At 32.6% G+C, this 22,732-nt stretch overlaps 1 protein-coding gene across 1 annotated transcript in view; it reads right to left on the bottom strand.

Moving 5' to 3' along the window:
* Positions 1–1,569: 1,569 nt before the first annotated feature.
* toy (paired box 6 protein twin of eyeless) overlaps positions 1,570–22,732 on the bottom strand; it is a 114,650-nt gene continuing 93,487 nt past the window's right edge. Inside the window, exons 6-8 of the mRNA XM_088234030.1 lie at positions 12,180–12,388; positions 7,770–7,948; positions 1,570–4,614 (exon numbers count right to left, since the gene is read on the bottom strand). Of these exons, the coding sequence (XP_088090156.1) occupies positions 4,526–4,614; positions 7,770–7,948; positions 12,180–12,388 (477 nt within the window). The 3' untranslated portion in view covers positions 1,570–4,525. The remainder of the gene's footprint in view (positions 4,615–7,769; positions 7,949–12,179; positions 12,389–22,732) is intronic.

Genomic DNA, 22,732 nt, shown 5'->3' with positions numbered 1-22,732 from the left:
ATATTCTTATTGTATTTTACAAGTCAAGAAGACTAATAATACAGTAGGTATTAAAGGAATAATACCTCAATGAAATAAAACCAAAATAATTTAAGATTCAAATTATTTTGTTTTAATCCATTTTTTTCCTTTTATTTATATTGTCCAACCAAAAATCAAAGGTTTCATTTAAGTTTTTATAATTTTTCAATATTACATTATTATTACAATTTTGTGTACCTACAGGTTTATTATAAGACTGAAGCAAATTTATTAGAAGAAAAAATATATTTTAAAAGTAAAGACAAAAATTGAATGTTTTAATGCTGGAAATTTATATTTTAGTGATTGCCCTGCGCAAAGACGTCAACAGGATGTGATATGAACCCTTTTATAATAATTAATTTTTTATTGGATCTTTGATAGCTGACAGCAGCTGATCGTCCATCTTTGTGACCAAAACTTACCTGCACTTTTTCATACACTATTATTATATATAAATAGTATCAGGGTTAATATTTTATCGCCAAAATTTATTCTCCCATGATTTTTAGTTCCTATATATACTATTTTTTTTAAGAATGCAATACACCTACCACGTATTATAAAAAAATAAAAAATGAACGCGTCCTCACTGAAAATAAAAGAACAAATTTTGACAGTGAATTTTATATAAATTGGAAGTTTAGAGTTAATATCACAAATATTGTAAAACTGGCTTTGGAAAAAGATAGGTGCTCACCGATGGTACCTTTTTTAATTTTGTTTTGGATGCTTTTTCATATGATTTTACAGTATATCAAGCATTTAAAAACATTTTTCAATTAAATTGGTTTGGGGGAGAAGTCTTCATACAATTTTTATGTGTCCTGTTGATTTGAAAATACTAAGTTATGCATAAGAAGACTATAATTGTATATTATATAGGTATTTTTATAATTATAAATTTATAAAATAAAAACTTAAATGTTTCCTATCGTCTTTTATTTTCTTTTCAAGGATTTAAATGGTGTATTATAAAGATATCTCAATGAAAACTTGTTAATATTTAACCACTTTTGTTGCGGTTCCTTCGATCGAGGTACATATTTGCTATACACTTGTAATTAATTTTTATCATATCGTTTGATAGGATGTATTTTTTTTACAACTTAAAATTTGTCTAGTATGTTTTGTGGTATTGAATTTTAATAAACCTTATAATCAATGTTATTATTGAAAAGCAATACCACCACTGCCTATCTCTTATTTAGTGTCTACTCACTCCTCACACAAAAAATCACCAACTGGAAAATATTTTTGCCACTGACACATTTTCAAAAACTCACCAGAAAGATTAAAAGAAATTCATCTATTAATTTATTTTTGATTGCATAAAATGATCATACCTTTATTTTACGGCTTATGATTCTATGCATACGAGGAATAAGCAAATCAATGAAGAATCCCAATTCTTAATTCCTTTTTTCACAAATATGTATACAAAATAAAAGAAAAAAAACTTGTTTTCATCAATAATAATGTTTTATTTATTAATTCTTATAATTAAGCCTTAAAACTATACATTAATTATTAAATTCATTAGCATATAACTATCACACGAGTTAAGTTTCTGAAATTATATTTATTTTTACAATTTTATATTTAAATATGTTTCAATTCCACAAGAATTAGCCAAATAGATTTAATTTTTACATTAAAATCTTAGGTATACAAACATGCATATCCACTATCCTACACTCACTTTCTTTTTTAGAAAATTTGACCAAAGAACGCAGAATGAGGAAGTTTAGAAAAAAAAACGTTTTTGTTGCCACATTCTTTTTTGAAGATTTAGATTATTGAAATCTCTGTTTTCACTTTTACTTGTGATGCAACTCTTTTCTTCTAGTTCAAATGATGACATACTTGTATAGGTATTTAAAACGTATTAAGTCTTAATGAGGCGTGATACTATGCAGAAAAATGCTGTAGTGAAAAAATTCTTTATTTTCATTGCAGCTGTGAAGAACAGAAAAGATACTTGTCGTTTCATTTCATTAGTGAATACGATCCAATTCATTAAAAAGTAGATATTAATATATTTAAGTGCATTTTCAAAGTAGATACATACATAACATAATAATACAGCTGCTTGCACCTACGGTAAGCAGTTACATAGAAATATGCACACTGAGAGTGATCTTACACAAATGTCTGCGTGTGATCGTGATTTGCTATCTCTTTATTTTAAATTGTTAACGGCAATGAAAATTTTTCTGAACATTCCATGCAGCTAGTGATGGAATAATGTGTCTATTTACTATGAGTCGGTGTTCGACATTGAGTTCAATTTTTGCATTTTTATTATGCCCAAGAAAATAAATTAAGAATGCATTTTCAGGTAGCCTTAAACTCCCTCATTATGTGAAAATCGGAAATATAGTATATCAACATGTGTTTCAAATAAATTACGCTGAAATCTATTTATTTCATAATCTCTGTGGGTTAGAATGTGTAATAATCAAGATTACTTTTTCATTGGTAGTCAAATGACACTAAACTGCGAGGCAAGATAATTCCAGAATCAACTAATCTCCTAGGCTTCTTTTATTTGCCTCTTTGCACATATTTTAATTTTATGGTTGAAGAAATAAATACTTACATGGAAATAATAATGATATACATTCTTTTTAGCTTTTAAAAAAAATTGATACCAAATAATGTTATCCCTATTAGTCTGTGACTGGGCAGATGAAGAATACAGTTCTGTTATAAATAGAACCAGAATCTGAACAAGGAGGAAAGTCTGTTCAAGTGGAAAAAAGTTTTTTAACGCATTTGCCTACAATGCGTTAAGTCCTGGATTTGATTCCTGGAAAGGTCAACATGAAATATTTGTCGATAAAGTGGTTTTACAATGTAATATTTCATAGTTCTTAGACTAGCACCTGAAGCGTGAGGCTAAACACTATACATACCTTTCTGTAACAGATGATCGAGATACGCAATAATTACTTTACTAATACAGTGCCCCGTGCATCAGGTATGGATTATTGTGATGAATGCTGTTATAAAAAAATAATAAATGTAAGCATCGCTCACATAATTCGGTGAAACGTGTAACTAATGATATCTATTTTCTGTTAATTTGCACTGTCAAATTTGTGATTCTAAAGTTTAGGGTTGACCAGCTCAATTTTAAGGTCAAATAATGACTAATCATTTAGTTATTGCTCATGAAAAGCTTTACTGTTTTCAAATTACATCACTAACCCACATAGATTATCAGAATTAAAATGCCTAATTCAAAATACTACAAATGGTTAGTAACTATTAATGATTCTTGAATTTTAAAATTATGTCTGGTTAAATAAATCAAATGAATATTGGTTCCGAGAACATTACATATACAAGACTCATTTCTTTCTCCTCAAGATCCAAATATATACATATTTTTATACAAGTTGAAGTTATGATTCAAAACAGTTATAAATATAATTTTGTACTCGCACAGATTTCCTATATTCAAAAATAACTTTATATAATTTTTACACAAACGACAGCGTACTTACATCAGATAAAATATATTTTAGAGAAGAGGTAATATTTGTGTTTTTTTTTGCATATTTTAATCTCTAAATCATATTTTCCCGCTAACAAAAATAATGTGACCAAAGCTAGCATGGTTTGTAAGAAGGTAAGACCTATTGGAGTATTTGAGGACCAATATTTGACTTACTTATAAAATGTGACCTAGCCGGCAAATCTGCATTACACTGGTTCATAAATTATCAAAAGAAATTAAATTACGTTATTTTTATACATTTAAATTTATTTACATCACAGATTGTCCAATAAGAATCCCACTGGTTTCAAGTCAAACATGTTCTCCGTTCGTTTTGGCACCCAAAAATCGACAAACAAAATAATTAAATAAATATTGCGGTTAAAAATAAACGAACTATAAAACAGCTACCCTGTTTTCCAGGATAACTAAAAAGACAAAAATATATCCTATTCTATAGGTACATTTTTGAACTAAGGATGTTTTATATTGATAATATAAATAACATAACTAAGTAATTTTGAGACACTACAACAATACTAGAATATTTCGATGTTATGAGATTGCGTTTAATAGTAAAAATCACATTTTAAAATAACCAAACAGATTTTTGACGTTTTACTACGTGCTGCCACTTTTGAAACAATTGAATTCCGAAACTGCGCGGGAGATAATGAAGGAATCTTCATTACCTGATAAACTGAGATTGTTGGTTCGCGTCTCCGGCACTTTTTAGAACTTGAAGCACTGTTATCACTTTTCTTCGGCAAACATTATTTTAAATTGCACTGTTTTTTTATTGATTTATACAATTTACACGTTTTGTTGTATTCCGCTCGCGTTCGCTGCTTGGGTTATGTTCATGGCTAACGAGTGGGCGACCGCGTCGCTCGTGACTGAGTAGTTATGCGCTACGTCGCCAGATGGTGAATCGTGCGCGGAAGATGGCGGGTTTTCTTGCGGCATAAGAAGCCGGTGAGAAAACCCGAAAAGTTGCGATCACTGAAGTCTTGGCCAGTAGTTGGAGGTCAGGTCTGGACCCTGGGAGGGGATCTGTACTGGAACTGAAACACCCGCGGAGATCACACCTGAAATAAATAAAAATATAGTTAGAATAGAAACACAGTTTACCGAACCCCAGCAAGGACGCGGGGGCTTTTGTATTTGCCCAAACAGCAACAATGACCACAATGTACATTAATCAAATAATACCTAATTGATCTTTGTTAAAATACATTACTAAATGCTATCTAGAAATAATACGTAGGCATGAGATGAATATTTAAATAAAATCTTTTATTTCATGTATATTATTTTTCATTCATTCATCTTTCCCTTTTCGCGCCTAATAGTTCGTATGGGGCATTGCATTGAAAAATAAAATGCAGCGTTTATCGATATTTTGTAACATGATCAGTCTTACGCTTCAGGTGCCAGTCCAAGGACTATGAAATATTCTAGTGTTAAATATCCTTTAAAATAAATATTCCACGTCAGCCCTGTCAGGAAGTGAACCCGATACCTCTTACATGGAGGCAAACGCGCTGACCGTTAGACCGCGAAACAGACTAGTATTATTTTTTTTTAACTTCGGATAAGCGATGAGCTGTTAAATAAATAATGGTTGTCTGGTTATAAATATTATGAATTATAGTGAATGAAAAAATGAGCCTCTTTTTCGATAATTGCCAAGCTCGTAACGCATAATAAATGTCATGTTTTATCAACTTACTTTTTTTTACAAATTACTAGAAATTAAAGGAAAAACATTATTACGGCGGTAGGTAGGTAAATATTAGGTGATGAATGTTCAATTATACTTTTGAATGTTTTTAGCACTATTTTTATTTTGTCTTTTAAATTAATATTATGACGAATATGTTTGTTAACAACCTAACCACGTATTTTTTTCCCTGTTGAAAATCATTTGTTTTACCGTATTTATCTTTCTTTCTCACACCGCCAAAGTTAATTAAATTTTCGTCAGGAACTCATTTTTTAAATCAAATAAAATGACCATCAGGCGACAGTTATTTGTTTAAATGTATTAAATCCCATTTTCCCGCGGTTTCCGCGTGGCTGCGTTCACAACGTTCCACGCACATTCTCCGGCGGCCATTGCGTTTTACATTTTAATGTTGGGGTTCTAAAGGATTGAAATTTCTCGTCTACGCGGCCCACATAAAATATTTTAAATGGCAAATGGGAAATGTCACTTCCAGTCCCATTTTTGCCCGCCACGCCACTTCCGCTCGACGCCAGAATTGAAAAACGTGGAAAAAAATAACTTCCTGTTGTTACGCGTTGACCGGGAACAATCTCATTTTGCTGGCTGTGTGGATTCGGAATAAAAATGTTGCCATACCGCGTGTCGTAATAAAACAAATATATTTAATATTATTCTAGATGGGTACGAACTCGCAATCACCTAGGGTTATTTTATTTCTAACAAATTATTATTTCACCGGAACGTTCGCGAGGTATTTTTTTGCTGTTAATTATTTCAGAATTGCACGAGAAGCGAAGAATGAATTATTTCCATAAATTTAACGGAATATTTATAAGGCAAAATGTGCAAAATTAACATACGCATACATTTTTATTGGGATGAAGAAACGCCGGCTTCATAGCAAAGTAGGAAAAAAAATACAATGGAGGTTCTGTAAAAGAATTATAAATATTATTGCCGGAAAAAATGTAAATCAGTTAAAGTTTCCCACATTTTAAAATTATTTTTACACTAAGATACATACATATTATTATCATGACAACCATAAGCAGAATAAACAACAACAACAACAACAACAAACCATCACGCCGTTTCCCCGTAGGGGTAGGCAGAGAGGATAGAACGCCATAACACTCTATCTTGGCATACAGACCTCGCTTCCTCTACATTCATACATCTTCTCATGCACGCACGCCGATTATTCCTACTTTTGACATGTCCATCTTCAAGTATTTGATGGACTTGATCGTGCCATGTCTTTCTCGGTCTTCCTCGTTTTCTGCATCCATCAACATTTGCATCGTAGATCCTTTTAGTCGTTCTTTCGCTGTCCATTCGCTCTACATGTCCAAACCAACGCAGCACCCCTTTCTTAATTCTGTCAATAATGCATGTCTCAGCCTTACACACTTCACGGATCTCGACATTTGTGCACCTATCATACATCGTTTTACCACACATTCGCCTGAGGGATCGCATTTCGACAGCATTCAACCTGCTTTCATCATTATTTTTCCAATTCCATACTTCGCTCCCAAGCAGAATAAATATTTATCAATATTATTGTATCTACTCGTAGTTACATAATTAATTTTAAAATGGGCAAAAAATCGTATGTTTTATGTAAGTACTTACATACTTTATTTTATACAATCTGATGAACGAAAGAGGGTAAAAAATGATAGTTTTTGAAAGGGAAAGTGAGGTTACTACTGCATTATAAAGGTAAATAACGAATGTCTTGAACAAGTAAAAGAATATGTGTATCTAGGAAGCATTTTTTCAAGAGATGGATAAATAGAAAAATATGTTAAAAGGAGATTGGATGCGGGCAACAAAATGAACGGCACACTAAGCTCAGTAATTGCCAATAAAAATATGTCAATCGAAGCTAAACTGGCAGTGCACAACGGAGTTTTAGTCCAAACACTTATTTATGGAAGTGAAACGTGGAACTGGAAGCGAAAGATTAAAGCAGAGTGAAAGTGGTCAAAATAAAAAAAATAAATATTAGTAATTTAAAAAAACATCAAGTAAGCAAATAACCAGACCAAAAAATAATTATGATACTGCAAACATCGTTTACATAGGCACTACCTACATACATATATAGTCTAGTTCTTCTAAGAATGTTCCGTGGGCCACGCAGGGTAACGTCGCGTACCCCCTCTATTATATTTTTAATCTTTTTGAAAAGAAGAGAAAAAATTGCCGTCCGACCAAATACTAGAAAGCGACTGACCGTCGCGACGCGTCGCTGCGTAATAGGTATGTCTCAAATAGATAGGTGGAATTACTGCGCTTGAGTAACAACAGATTATATTTTCATCAAAACCCGGACATTCTTAAGGGAACTAGAATATTATAAAATGAAAGGAAAATAGGTATATAAACTATAATCATTTGGCTAGTTATTTAGAGTAGCGGAGGACTGAAATGAATGAAGAAAGAGATGACTATTTGCTACCAATCCAGTGGATTAAAATTATAATATTTAATACTGAGAATATTTACCCGTGCTTCCCGCTGAGGGCGCCCCGCCGTACGAGGGGTGGCCGCCCAGTTGAGGCTGCTGGTGGGCGGCGGCGGGGCACGGAGGGCGCGGGTACCCGCCAAGCCCGTGGATGGCTTCTGGGAACATGTACGGATAGCCAGAATCTCGTTGCTGCAGGCAACTGGATCCAGACATGGAACTGAAAAGAAATTAATCGTCATCAAAATGTATCGATTTATCAAAGATCGATGGACTGAGAATACCCGTTTCCGTTATTGAGGCTCCTTACCAAAATAAGATAATACCTATCGGCCAAAATTTCAGATTACATATTTATAGCACAAATTATATTTATTAACATGAATAAAACATTCAAGTTTGTTAGTTAAAATTCTGGGTGGAATTACAAACTACAACAAAACTACACATGTTATTTGGAATTATTCATTCTTACTAATTTTATATTAGTTTTTAAATTTAATAATAAAGATATTAGTCCCGAATACGCAGAAGTAACCAGAGCAATGAAATCATTACCGATTATTCCAAATGTTTAGATTTAAGTATCACTCATATTTTATTTCTATAATAAAAAACGTGAATAATAATTCTGAGGGAAAAATAATACTATTTTTCCCTAAGAATATAAAAATAAAAAACATAAATATATAAATAAATATATATATTATATCTTTAATATTTCTAAAGAGCGCTTAAGGAAATAAGATTATTTTATTTAATGTGAGGTAAAATTTAAGCATAAACGATATAAATTTCGAAGTTATGGAATGTGCTAGCTTGTGACCTATTCCTGGCTGCTTTATATACCTATTTAATTATTATTTTACAATTTATGTACGACTATTTTTACATTAAGATCATGTTTTCTCAATGTGCCGAGGGAGACATTTCAAATAATTTTGAAACATGTCTTATTAAGCAGAATGAAATGATAAACATATTGTAAGGAATGTAGGTATATTGTTGGTAACAACAATATATTTACAGTCGTCTGCATACCCACACAACTCGGCAAGCCATTCTAGATTTGTCTCTCCTAGTAAACAGTCGCTCTCTAACCACAGTAATACTAATTATTTACAATAAACATCAGTAATAAACAAAGCGTAATTGCTGATCTTATATACCAACATACGGTATAATACATATAAAACATAATAAAAACACATCTATTGTTTAGTATTCACTATTTCGTTAATGTTAAAACATCTATATTTCTCCAATTTAAAAATATTTTGATGTTTGTCTGAAGTTAAAGAGCTATTTTGATTTGGGTAAAATTTCACCTCAAGGTACACACCTAAAATATCTATCTTTTTAATTTCTAACTGTATTTTATTTGCAAATGTTTGTAGACATTGATTGACGTAGAAATTTAAAAATAAATTTAGGAAGAAAATGAATATTTTCACTAAAATTTACCAAAACACATCAATTTTGGTGACCATTTGCAACGAGTTGTAAATAACTCACTATTAGGAAATAGAAATCAAGTTGCGGTAGATTGGAATTTGAACCTCGAACCTCTGATCCGTGAGTCTCCAACGCTTGCCATGGGACCACAACCCGATTCGTTTGGTTTTGGTTTCTATCTAGTTGATATTCAGTAACGATGTGATCTATTTATATAATTTAAATAAATCTATTTTTTAAATGTGTAAATAAACTGTCAAACTTTTTACTTAAAAGAAATTTCAATTTCAAATGCATAATGTAGTGTAGGTATCTATTACGTTATGTCGCGTTGCGCGTCGCCGCTTTGTCCAATTCATTGCGGATGCTGTAATAAATAAACGACTGAAAGGGCAAACTCGTACATACCCGTGACTATTTTTTACAAATGAAGTAAGTTTTGGCGAATTCTCGCAGATTATTTCTCCCGTTTATTTCGCTAAACAACAATACTTGGATAATAAATAACAACGGATGAAAAAAACAATCCGGTAAACTTCCATCAATGGACGCAATTTAATAAAGTTTTCCTTGCTCCTGGAGATAAAAGCGACGACTGCCGTAAAAGCGAATAAGAATAATGTCCGCAAGTTTTGCTCTTTTCTTTTTTCCTTATTTAACGGCCCTTCTCCTCCTCACAGGTAACTAGAACAACTTCCTTCCAGTTTCCGCGCCATTAGTCAATTATTTAATTAATCCAGAGAAGACTAGCCAGATATTCCCAGCGTTTGTTCCAAGAAAGAGTACAATGTTTTCCATCCTCTCTTCGAGAACAATAATTGAAGATTTATCGCTCGAGTTAACTTAGAGTCATCACCTAAATGCAATGTTTTGTTACCTGTTTAAAATGAAAGGTTAATTGATTTACAAACACAATACATCTTTTACCTTGACAGCTAATGCCAATATGCTAGAGCAACTCTTCAACTGAGTATTGTTTCATTACGATCTCTTTAAGGTAACTTATAAAATTAAAGTTCTTTGTTTTATTGTGAAACGCTATTTGTAAGATTAATTCTTCATCTAATGAAAAAACTGGATCTTCATTTGATGTTAACAAAGTGATTGTACTGTGTATTTGTTCTTATTGAACGTATCTTTGTATGTAGTGTATTAGTTAAGTATTTCATTACATTAAAAAAATTAACTGTCCTGTGAAATGCAGGTCATGAGCCTTGTAAATCTAGACATAAATACTTTCACCTTTAAAGTTGAAAATTTTCCTTATTATATTCAAAATCTAATGAAAAAGGGTAAATAATAAATAAACCACCTGACACTGATTGCAAATGCTTGATCTTCTAGGCTTTGGATTTACACTACTTAAATAAAACAAACCACTGTACGCCATATTATAACGCCATTATATGTAAAACATTTAAGTTTGTAAATGAAAATTCTTGATGGAAGTTCATTGTAATTTATTATATAAATAAAACACGAGTGATACTGGTCCCTGGATATTCCAAATTTGTGGATTAAAGTATCACTCGTGTTTTTTTTATATAATAAAAAGCCATTATATGTGTTGCATATACCAAGCCAAACTCGCCAGAAATAAGAAATAAAAGGTTTTCGAATTCAATAATATAGACCTAAAACTACGAGGTTCTCGGCAGGATCGAAAAAAACAGTCACCTGTCGAACATTAAATCGGAAAGGCGTGCAGAACGAATTGGTCATATGTAGCGACATGAAGATTTTCTGCACAGTTATTGGAGGGAATAATTGAGAAATCGATTGGCAAAGGGCTCCCTAGCTTTAAGTATCTGGAGCAAATATGATGCGGTATGAACTGTACTTCCTATATAAAGCTGAAGAGGATCGCTGAAGACCGAACGGAGTGGAGAGAGAGATGCAGAGCTTTTCTGCCAACCAATCCCAAGGAATGAAATTGAAGAAAAAGAGTATGTCATAGAAACCGATAAATATGAACAAATATTCTACCAAACCATTATATTACAAAACCATATCATATATCTAGACACGATTTTTAATACGTGAGTCTTTTCAGATTGATTTTAAATTTGTCTCGATCATTTTGACGCAATGTTTTTATGAACATGTTTTGATTTTCTAAATAATGGGATAAATGATATAACCATATAATATTTGCTTGAATTTATCCATACTTAACAATAAATACGAAATTCACTGAAATGAGGAAGAAAGATCTATAAGAGGTGAACACAACTACACGCAAGATGCCTATCATACAAGGCCCTTTATTGGGACGATTGGCTGGTGGTGAAGGTAGGGTTGCCAACCCTTCCGGGATTCCGGGGATTTCTCGGAAATTATGATACTTTTTTTTTATCTCCCGGCTCTCGGGATGCACCTAAAATCTCCCGGAATCAATTATTGTACGATGATAACTGTTTGTTGCAAAAAAATTCATCCAGTAGTGACGAAAAATTCAAAGAAGGTAGCCATATATATTTGTTTAAATTTTGAAGATGATTGTAGGTAAGGAATAAAAAAAAATGCCGCAGCTTGTTTTTAACTTAGTATATCAGATTTTGTCAAAAAACTCGTTCGTCGTTCGGATTTTGCACACATTATAAAAAAGTTCAATTTGATGAAAACGTAACTAGTTGTGACCTTGTTTTTCTATACGTTTATTTATTTATCCTTTTAAACTTACATAAAATTATAACAGTAATATAAACTTGGTTTGATCGTCTAACTGGGGTAAGTAACCCTGTTCTAAGGCAGTCAAAAAAATTATTATCTTACGAGCCAAAATCACAAATAAAAAAACATTAAAACAATATTTCAAATTAGTTTAGATTTTATTTAAAAAAAAAAATAAACTCACATTTAATTTTAGTAATTTTTTATTTGACCCCACGGATTTTCGGTCATTTGAGTTAGAAACCCTGGTGAGGGGCCTAATTTATTTTTAAAATTATCAGTCACGTTACTTTCATAAGCCAAAAAGTCATCCTTACAAGTACCTGTATGTGTCCGCCATGGTGGCGATGGGCTGCGGGATGGACGGGTACATGGAGTTGAAGCCGGCGTTCAGGTTCAGGCGGGGGCCCGCGGCCGGGGGACTGGGGGCGGGCCCCGCCGGCGGGGGGCCCGCGCCGCCGGGCTCCGCCCTCCGCTGCGTGCGCAGCTTCTCCTCGCGCCGCCACTTCGCGCGCCTGTTGCTGAACCACACCTGAGGAAGAGCATTCGAATTAGACAAACGGTAACGACAGATCGCCCACCGTACGCCGCACACCGCATCTGAGGACTCGAGTCTCCTTGACGGTGCCCACATGCGAGTAAAAATCGCTCGTTGCCGAACGAGAAAAACTGCCAGAAGGAGCTCTCTATAATCTGGTAGTCCTGGCATCTTTGTGCTGAAAAATGGTCATCTAAAATTGCATCATGTGTATTTCATTGGATTGAGGAAAAGAGGAAAGCGAATTGTTCTCTGACTGGGATCAAATTGATTGGACATGATTAATTCACTGAAATGATGACAAAACTTTTTAAAAGCCAAATTCTATTTGACCTTAGGACCTTAAGACAAACCAGGAGACAAACCGTAACAATAAGTGTTTTGTTTAGTTTTGTCTGGTAGTTTATTGAATAATTTCAGTCCCTGGTTTACTAGTCTCGACTGTCCTTGTCTCGTTTTAGTATGTTGTATATGATATTTTTCTGATATTCTCGTATTGTGTCCATGTTTACTACAGTTTTTTTCAAATTTTAGCTCTTCGTATACAATTACATAAGTGGCTAATTTATGAATAAATTTTAAGGAGAGTTCAGTTACATTTAATTGCTTCGCTGGTTTAAAAAGTTATTTAGTTGCTGTTAGACAGGGAAGGTCATATACTAACTTTAATATTTTATTTTGCTGTCTTTTTAGTCTGTTTATGTCATTTTGATCCGTAGTAGTTGCATATAACATATTTAAGTTTTTATATGGGCTTCACACATTATTTTTTTTTCTGTTTTTGAAACAAAGTTTTTTATTTGAAAAAAAAGACTCGATAATGTCGCCACTTTGCTAATTAATTGTTGACATGAAATGTCCATGTCAATAGTCTGTCTATTGTTAGCCCTAAGTATTTAACATGTTCAATTTTAGTAAGTCGTTCATCATTTTTTATTTTTTTTATATATATTTGGACCCCTGTATTTAGTAGCCTTACGTGTCATGTACAAGGCTAAGGTACTCGGAAAAAATCATTTTTGTTTGTCTTGGAAATGGGATATTCGATCACTGATTTTGGTTTATTACCTTTATAAGTCCAATCACCATTGTTGCAATGTTTAAGAACAATGGCGCGTGATAACTACTTTTAACTACAGTGTGGATATCTGTTAAGGATATTCCATCTTTCCTGCATTCTGCTTCAAGATGATGGCGTTGCAAACTGAAAAATGGGCACTGAAATAACAGATGTTCGATACTTTGTGAAGAAATATCATCGCATGGACAATAGTCATCATTCCTTAATTTAAACCTATATAGATAACTTCTCGAAGCTCAGAGTCCGGTAAAAATTTGGGTCGTTTTGAAAGTACTTTGGTGATGATAACGGAAGTTTTCTGCATCAGCCAGCGTTGGGAAAAACGTTCATCATTTATGTGAGCATCTATTTTATGACTTTTTTTTTTAGATTCAAAATGGATAATATTGCATTTTTTTTCATTATGTGTAAGTAAGTTTGTGTTTGTCCATTTAGTCAACATTAGTTAGGTCTTTGTTTATGTCATTGTTTGTTTATACGTAATTAACTAATAACAATTTAGTCGAAATTTAACAGGGTTGTAATTCCGTAGCTAGTAGACAAACGGATTAGATTAAAATAAAATAAGTTATTTTAGTTTCAGAGGAAAGCATAAGATTAACGGTAAATAGAGGCAATAAAAAATGGTTTTCACACAAAACAGGTTAAGTAAACGCAAAACCTTACCTTATTTTTCTGCCAATTGTAATTTAAATACTTAAAGGAATATTAACATAATTTATGCTTCCTTACCTCTTTCATTCCCGCAATGTGCCAAAGATGTACATAACTACACATACATGCTGCTTTACAAAATTATGACAGGAATGGTTGACTGTACAGAGCTGCTTGGTTTAATAACAATACATGTGCCAGCCAGGATTTGTAGACGGTACCACCTGTTTCATGTACCAATAAGTAAAATATCGTATGTTAAAAATGCTTTTTTTCGTAGGACTTTTTCAATGTACAATACAAATTCTAAAAATATAGATTACACAAACATCACTCTGTCAGATTTAAAATTTACACTAAAAATGTATTATGTAACTTAGTAGACATTATAATAATAAATATGTACATCTCCCCTCCCCTCCTTATCCTCTCTTCAAGCATTCTTGTCCTAATCCCGCCCAATTTACAGTAACTTAATGTTCTTAAAATAAGTATTTTTAAAATCTTTGATTATTGAGTACATGAAAATAACATTTTTATAAATATAAATTGTATGTATTTATTTGATATGTAATATATTTTCTTTACTAACTTTGTGTACTATGTGGAAATCTGTTATTAGTTCTGAGTTTATATACTATATCTGTTTGTTTACTAAAAATATGTAAGTAGAACTGTTGATTTCCCAAATAAAATAAAATTAAATAAAATAATATAAAATACATATATAAAAAAATAAATAATTTACTCAACATTAAAGTACCTACAGGTGAGGGTAAGATTTGAATGAACATTTTCGTATCTGCAGGGTTTTGTGATACAGTCCCAAACCTAACCTAACCTTACCAAGATTTATAAAGTATAATTTTATCTTAATGGTGCATAGAACACTTTATAGTTGTACATACTAACTGTAGCCTAATTAGATGATTATTTCCACGAAGGCTAGGTGATTGAAAAAATATTTATAAAAAAAATTACAGAAAAATTGAGGGCCGAAATTCTAACTGTTGGCACCCATGCGTTCCAAAGCAAGATGTGCATTTAAATAATATGAAAGACAGGTGAGTTTGATGTTTTTTGAAATAAAAATAAATTTCATTTATTGCTCATCATCATCATAATTATCTTTCCGCACCCAATGGTGCATAGGGTACTGCATTTGTATACCAATCACAGCGTATTTTGATCATTTTTGTTACATGAAGGGAATATGATCAGTCTTACGCTTCAGGTAACAGTCTAGGGACTATGGAATATAATATTGTGAAAACACCCTTTAAAATAAATATTTCATATAAATCATGTTAGTAATCGAACCCGGCTTTATTGTTTGTGAACCATAATAAAATAAAATTAATGAATTAAAAAACGAAACCATTCCATATAAAAAAAAATACCAACCCCGCTCACAAGGAAAACCTGTTCTAAGGAGGGCTGTACAGGTGTACAATGTTTGAAATTTTTCTATACTTAAAAAAAATAAACTTATTTTTATCTTCCATCTTTTAGACATGTTGTGATGAATTTTTTGTTATACTTTGACTGAAGGTTTGCTGTTAGAGCATGTCATAAGGCCTGCGACCGCAAATGCGCGTTCTCAGAATTTAGTTCGCGGGTTGCGTACTGATAAAATACATATTGCTTTGCGGATGTAGCTGATGTTGAATTAATAATTCAACATCACCTTCTTCTGAATTTTGGTGAAATTTTACCGCGCAGTAGAACAATAAACAACGCGAGAAATCAAGGATGCCCCATTTGAATAGAACGTTCTAGTTTGGTGTTGCTTTTCCGCACGTTCGTCCTCAAATCCCCAAATTTCGTCAAAGAACTTGACGTAAATCTCGTAAAATATGCGGAGAGTTCCCAGCCGTCGTCGCACGACTGCACACGGCGCTGGCGTCGCGCCGCGTCGCACAGTGTTTCGTTTCATACAAGCTAGAAACTAAAAATTCTGAATGTACTTTTAACTCACGTATGCGATTCACTTAATCCTAAAAAGAGTTTTTTTTTACTAAATATGTAATAATAATTCGTTTTATAAAAAATATGTCACATTTTGTTATTATAAACGAAATAAATTTTCTGAAAATTGATATCTGCATCCAATAATGTATTTAATGATCATAAATAATTGAAATTATTACTTTAATTCTATTGACTGATAAATCGGTCAACCTATAAAATAAATCATTGAAAATTATATTAGATACTTAGGCATAAAATAAAGATTTCACCCGAGAGAACTAATCTGCCTTCACTTGTTTTGTCAGAATAACCATTTTACAGCTGATTTTATTATGTTAAACACGAAAACTCAAAGGGTTTAAATAAATTTAAAAGTTTGACATTGTAAGGAACACAGAAGTGAGGCAACGGACACAGCAACCCTTGGTATCTACTGTCATCCAGCGAAGGCGTTTTGGCTGGCAAGGCCATATACTACGTATGCCTTCCGAGAGCTTTAACCATGCTTGTCTATGTTACAAGGCATCAGGTTCTCGGCGTCCTGGTCGTCCACTGTTAACAATTTGTCGACAGTTTGCGTCAGAGTTGCGGTATGTGGACTTGACTTGGGAGGATGTACGGGAGGTTGATCGATTGGCCGGAGGCAGATTATGGAATCCATATGCTCCACATAGGGAGCGGATATGGTATGATGATGATAAAACTTGAAGGTCTTTAAATAAAACATTTTTTTAAGTGATTTTCAAATAGATGTATTTTGAGAAATATAAAAAGAGCGTCATAAGGGGAAAGTGCAATCAGAATACAAAATAAAATCAACATACGAGAGAAAAGAAAGTACAAAATTCAGCAAAGTAATTATAACTTAATTTTAATATTTATATAATTCAATGAAAAAGTAAATGGCATGCTAATAAAAAACACATTAATAGGAATAACTTAGGCATTAACAAGAAAGTACAAATAGTATACAATGAACAGAGTTCAAAGAAAATAAAATATGCAAAAATTGACAAAAGAATATTATTTCCTTTAAATGGATATTAGTAAATTTTAGAGTCAAAACATTATAAAATATAAATTAATATGAATAATTAAGGTTAAGTTAAAAGTACAAACAGCATGTAATTAACTGTTTTACAAGAAAATAAAATGCATAAAATTTGACAAAATAATATTATCGCCTAAATAAAATTGGTATTAGTGAATTTCAAAAAAACATTATAAAATACACAGATTAACAACGAACAATTTACGTTTGGTCAAAAAGTACAAATAGCATTAAATCAACAAATTTCCAAGACAATAAAGCAGTACACAAAAATCGATAAAATAATTATTACTTTTACTAAAACTTCTACAATTCAATAATATATGCACATTAAATGAGTAATTTTTTATGTCAAAAACTAGTACCTCAAAGAAGAAGTTACATAAAAATAAATAATCGGAGTAAGTATTAACATAATAGTAAATAAATAAATAAAATAAACCCAAAAGAGTCTAAAGAAAAACTGAGATCGTATCTGAGTCATATTCAGATGAGTCTTCGGAATAATTAGGATGCAAGTTTTGTGTCCTTATCTCTGAAGAGAAAGAAACAATTAAATTTAGCACTTCAGAAGGAAGTGAGCCAATTTTTTTTTTCGGAACCTCTCTAAAACGATTTATTAAAGGATCCGATGTTATTAATAACATGGTCAATAAATCTCTGTTTGTGGATGATCGATCGCATTTTCGGGTATGTAGTTGCCTGAATCGTCGACAATCTTTATTACGCGCCTCTTGAGCTTCTTCAGAGAGCTGACCTATCGGTACAATACAAGATCGAATAACATCAACTGAATGATGTAATATTTTATGAACAGTTGGTGGCATTGTGTACCACCCATAAAGGTTAAGATATTGCTCTTTGGTCACACGCACAAAATGTTCAAATTTTTCTAAATTTATATTATGTCCTGAAGCTAATGTACATAAAATTACGTGAAATCTATTAATCAACCCTGCATCTATACCCGTTATTTCTGCGCTCTTTTCGTGCTGTTGGAAAAACCGCCTTGCCGTATTACCGTCATTTGAGTTGCCAAACCCAGGCTTTGGCTTATCTACAATTAATCCCATTTCAGCTTTAAAAAGTTCCTGTAATTTTTTTTTTCTGTTGTTTAAAATGATTTTATTTTCTTCTCCTTTGACTTGCCAGCATTTGAGTTGAATTCGATAAGCAATATGCAAAAAGCATTCAAAATTTTTTATCCAAGCATGTAATGTAGATAAGCCAAAGGAATAAAATTCTTGTCGAGAAATTCTATTAATACTAATAGAGTTCATTTCACTGGGTTTGGCGCCACAAATATAACAGGACATGGTTGACTTATTTTCAGCCAAAACGTTGCAAATTTTGCCATCTACCATTGTTAAAAGCATTTTGAATTTTATGGACAACACTACACCTCCAATATTAACATTAACATTTTCAAGTTTTTCAATTGCATCTTGAAGTTTTTCGATTTCAGACTTAGTAAGAATATCAGTTTCTTTGGCGAAAATAAATTTAATAGGACGACAATAAGAGGTTGAGGAAGGGCTTAAATTTTGCCAAATTACTATATTAGGGTCATCATTAAGCCTAAGTTGTATTGGAACGAATGACATAATAAATAAGAATTCATCTGTTGCATGCTCTGTGTGAAATTTCTGTTTATAATTACTGTCCCGAGCTTCCATCTCCACCCCACTTGCATATAAGAGTCAGTACAGAACCTGAAGGAACTCTTTCTTTTAAGACTTCTGATTGTACATTTAGCAATCGTTCCACCGTATGATTTAAAATTGCTTGTAGCTGGATTTCTGCACTAGTTTCCGTTATTTAAACAAATTCCTCGCTCGGGCAACATGTTTCTTTTGCTTTTCTTAAACTATAAAATGCCGGATATATGTTGTGGCCGGCTTTTATGGCATTTTTACGCATAACTTTGTAGGAATGCGAAGATAATTTACAGTCAACGTATAAACTTAGCGCTTCCTCAATTGTCAATGCCCGTTGTTTGTTTACTTGTTGACGTTCCCTACGTATTTTTGCTACTTCATTGGGAGTAGCTTCCAAAATTTCCTTTAGGAGATCGGCAACTGTGCGTTTTCCTGATGCTCGAATAGATACCTGCGTGGCAAACGAAAGTTCTTCAGATGTCTTCGTACTCACTAAATCACGCACTTTTGTCCTTTTGCACTGATCACTGCATGCCCCAAAATCCTTTGCGGGCCTTCCAGTAGACGTAGATGGTTCATTCATGTCTACTGAAGGACTTTGTCGAAAGTTTTCACATATCAAAATATTTTCACTACCGTTAAGCCACTCAAATTTTTTTTTTAACAAATCTATCTAGTTTACAGCCAGATTCGGTCCATTTTCTGTTTATATTTAAACAAATAAGCTTAATTTGATTTTTTAACAGTTTTTCACCACTTGCACCAAGTTCACTGACTTCAAATTTACTAACAATATTATTTAACATTCCTTGAAGCCTTTCTTTCTTTGTCAAACTCTTCCACATCACGTACAATTCTTGCCTGGAAATCTCGTATCTGGTACATGTAAAATAACAAAATAAGATAGATGCAACTTCGTGCGGTAAAATATCGAAACTGTAATGAATTAACAATAAATTGGTCTATTGAAAAATAAAAAAAATATTTTGCTACTTTGATATACTCTCCGAGATAAATTCTCGAGAAGTTAGAAATTGATATTTTTTTAACTACTAAAAAATACATAAGTTAAATTATTATTTTTTTAAATACCTAAATGAAATACATTAAAATATTAGAAAAAAAAACATACAACATACCTTCCAAAATAGCTTCCATTTTTTTTTAAATCGAAATAAAACACTTTAAACTTGATAAACAACCTTTACACGTCGGACGCCAAAATGCAAATAAATGTAATTAGGCTTTCAAAAACCAATTATCCGACTTTCATATTCTGGTATGAATCACCCTAAGCATTAATCACCCCAATTAGGCTTACAATCGTCACACTAACTATCTGGTAATGCCCCCATGACGTCATCGTTTAAGAATTCAAAAGTGACTTTTTATCTTCTAGCTTGTATGGGTCAAAACACTGTGCGTCGTGACAAATGACGGCTTCCCGCGCGCGGGAATTGTGACAGCCGGAATAAAAAGATTTTTTGATTTTGATTTTGAGTCGCAATGCGTTCGGAAAAGCATATAGCGCCCAGTGCGTGGACTATGCGTGAGTTTGAGCACACGCGTTTTTATCTTGTCCGAACGCGACATGACCTTTAAATTTTTTTACTCTAAGATTCAATAAAACCATTTAGAAATGTTATTGTTATTTTTAAATTTTCTATTTGTGTTTATCAACATTTAAATCGAATTTGAATGACGAATTTTTATGTTAATATGGTTATACATCCGTAAAATTATACATCCCTGCCTATTTTGTCCTTATATTAGAGTTTAAAACTTTTTTCTCTTTTTTTTATACAGTACCTAAATCTTAGTTCAACTTCATCAAAATCTAAAATAACATGGCCGATTTTTATAATTTTTAAATACATATTTTCAAATTGGCTTTTTTCATTATTTAATAGATATTAAGACCCTCACTAGGCATGCTCTTTATTGTGCTGGTGTCAATTCAATATAAATTATTACATTTTAATCCGATAATTAAAAAATCCCTGGGTTATACCCAAATATTTCATTGCTTACTGAAAGCGACGCACGGGGGCATGAAAAATGGGCTGAAAATAAAAATGGCGACATGCTTTATCAATGGCGGGCGGAAGTGTATTCTCCCGCCCTGTAGGGCGCGTGGCCGCTGACAGGGGCAGGACGTGTTTCCGGTTGACGCCCAAATAAAACGAGGACTTTTATGGAAATTTCGACATAACTTATATCACGACCCTTGGAGCTATTTATTTTATGCATGACTAGTTATTAAAATAACAATTCTAGTAAAAAACGTTAAATTTTCTTAAACTTGAACTTCATCTTCTTCATATATTCTCTTTCTGCGTATAATGGTAATTAGGTTTCTACATTAGTAAACCAATCGCAGCGTATTTTGATAGTTTCTGTCACATGGAGTCAAGATGATCAGTCTCACGCTTCAGGTGCCAGTACAGGAACTATGAAATATACTAATGTAAATACACCATTTTTAATAAATATTTCATGTCAACAATTTTGTGATTTTTCAGGTGATTGGTTATACTCGGTTATATTGAATTATTAGGCTGTTCATTTTACATACTTTTCACGCAACAGATGATCAAGGCAAGCTGCATTTCATATTCCAATGCAGTACGCTATGCACTATTTGGTACGGAAAGGTAAATTATGAAAATTAACATCACTTTCGACACATATTTTCACGGTACGCAACAAATAACGCAGCTCGAAATTCTGAAAAAAGAGTTGTATGTATTATATAGCTTCATTTTGACTATTGAGAGGATATGTGGTAGTGGAGAATTTCGATGAATAGTTTTATGAACATAATTGTTACGAGTATGTTATTCTCTTACAAGAACCTCCCTAGTTTTGTGCAAAAAAACAACTGCGCGTTGGACTGATTATATCTAACTAACATCGACAAAATCGCCGTTTCATTGTCCCGTTTTTCACATCTCGAAATTGAACATAGTTTCTATTTTTTTTTTAGGAAAATGTATGGGAATTTAATTCTTTGTGTTGGTAACTTCACAGAGAATCAAATTTGCATACCGTGTGTCTAAAGACGGCTAAAAATACTACGCGCAATTATGAGTTTTTGGATGGCCCTAGTACCCATAGTAAACAATTTATCAAAAAAATATTGGTAAATATCTATAGTGTGTAAAAAAATTACTTTTATTGTGCCATAATCCAAGAAGAAAATACGTTTGTATGAAGAAAAGCCAGACAACGTTTCCTCCTAATGACGCATTAGTCATATATATAGCCTTTTAACTGTCAATATAAATAATTACTTGCCCGCTTATATTTGTTTTGTGTATATCTATGTAACGTCCGAGCGTAATATGGTGTAACTGATTATCAAAATATACCGTCCTTAATTTAACACTGCAGTGCCCTATGGACCTCTGAATGCGCACGAGGTTTTAATGGTGACGCTGTGTTTACAATACGACGTTTTGCTAGTAAATTTTTAATTTTCCAAAAAAATATAAAGTAAAAACTGCAGTAAAATATATTATAAAATAAGTGACTAATTAATTCATTTTGTTAGAACATAAGACATAGTGTCATAAAAATGAAGGTTTAGGTGCCGGCCCGCAGGTACTAAGAGCCAGTGTAGATTGAAGGTATTTATGTATAAAATACGTACTGGTAAAATGTTGGGGGTATTTTCAGGCTGTGCAAACGTACAACACGCTGAAACCAGACCCCTGAAAGATCAATAACGCGCGGGAACATGCGTCGAGACGCACTAACATAGGCGTCTCGTGAAACTTTTCGACGTATAAATATTTAAATAATTATTAAATTATAATAATATAATCTATGAAACAGGTGGAGTCTAAAGTGAGCTTCTATGGAACCCGAACGGAGCAATTTCTTGAACCAATGATGTTGAAATGAAGGGCTCTATCAAAGAA

Source organism: Micrasema longulum, unplaced genomic scaffold, assembly GCF_059751315.1.
Source record: "Micrasema longulum isolate JH-2025_06_02 unplaced genomic scaffold, ASM5975131v1 h1tg001180l, whole genome shotgun sequence".
In the NCBI taxonomy this organism is placed as follows: domain Eukaryota; kingdom Metazoa; phylum Arthropoda; class Insecta; order Trichoptera; family Brachycentridae; genus Micrasema; species Micrasema longulum.
The sequence above is the reverse complement of the archived record's forward strand: the minus strand, read 5'-3'. Positions and strand labels throughout refer to the sequence as shown.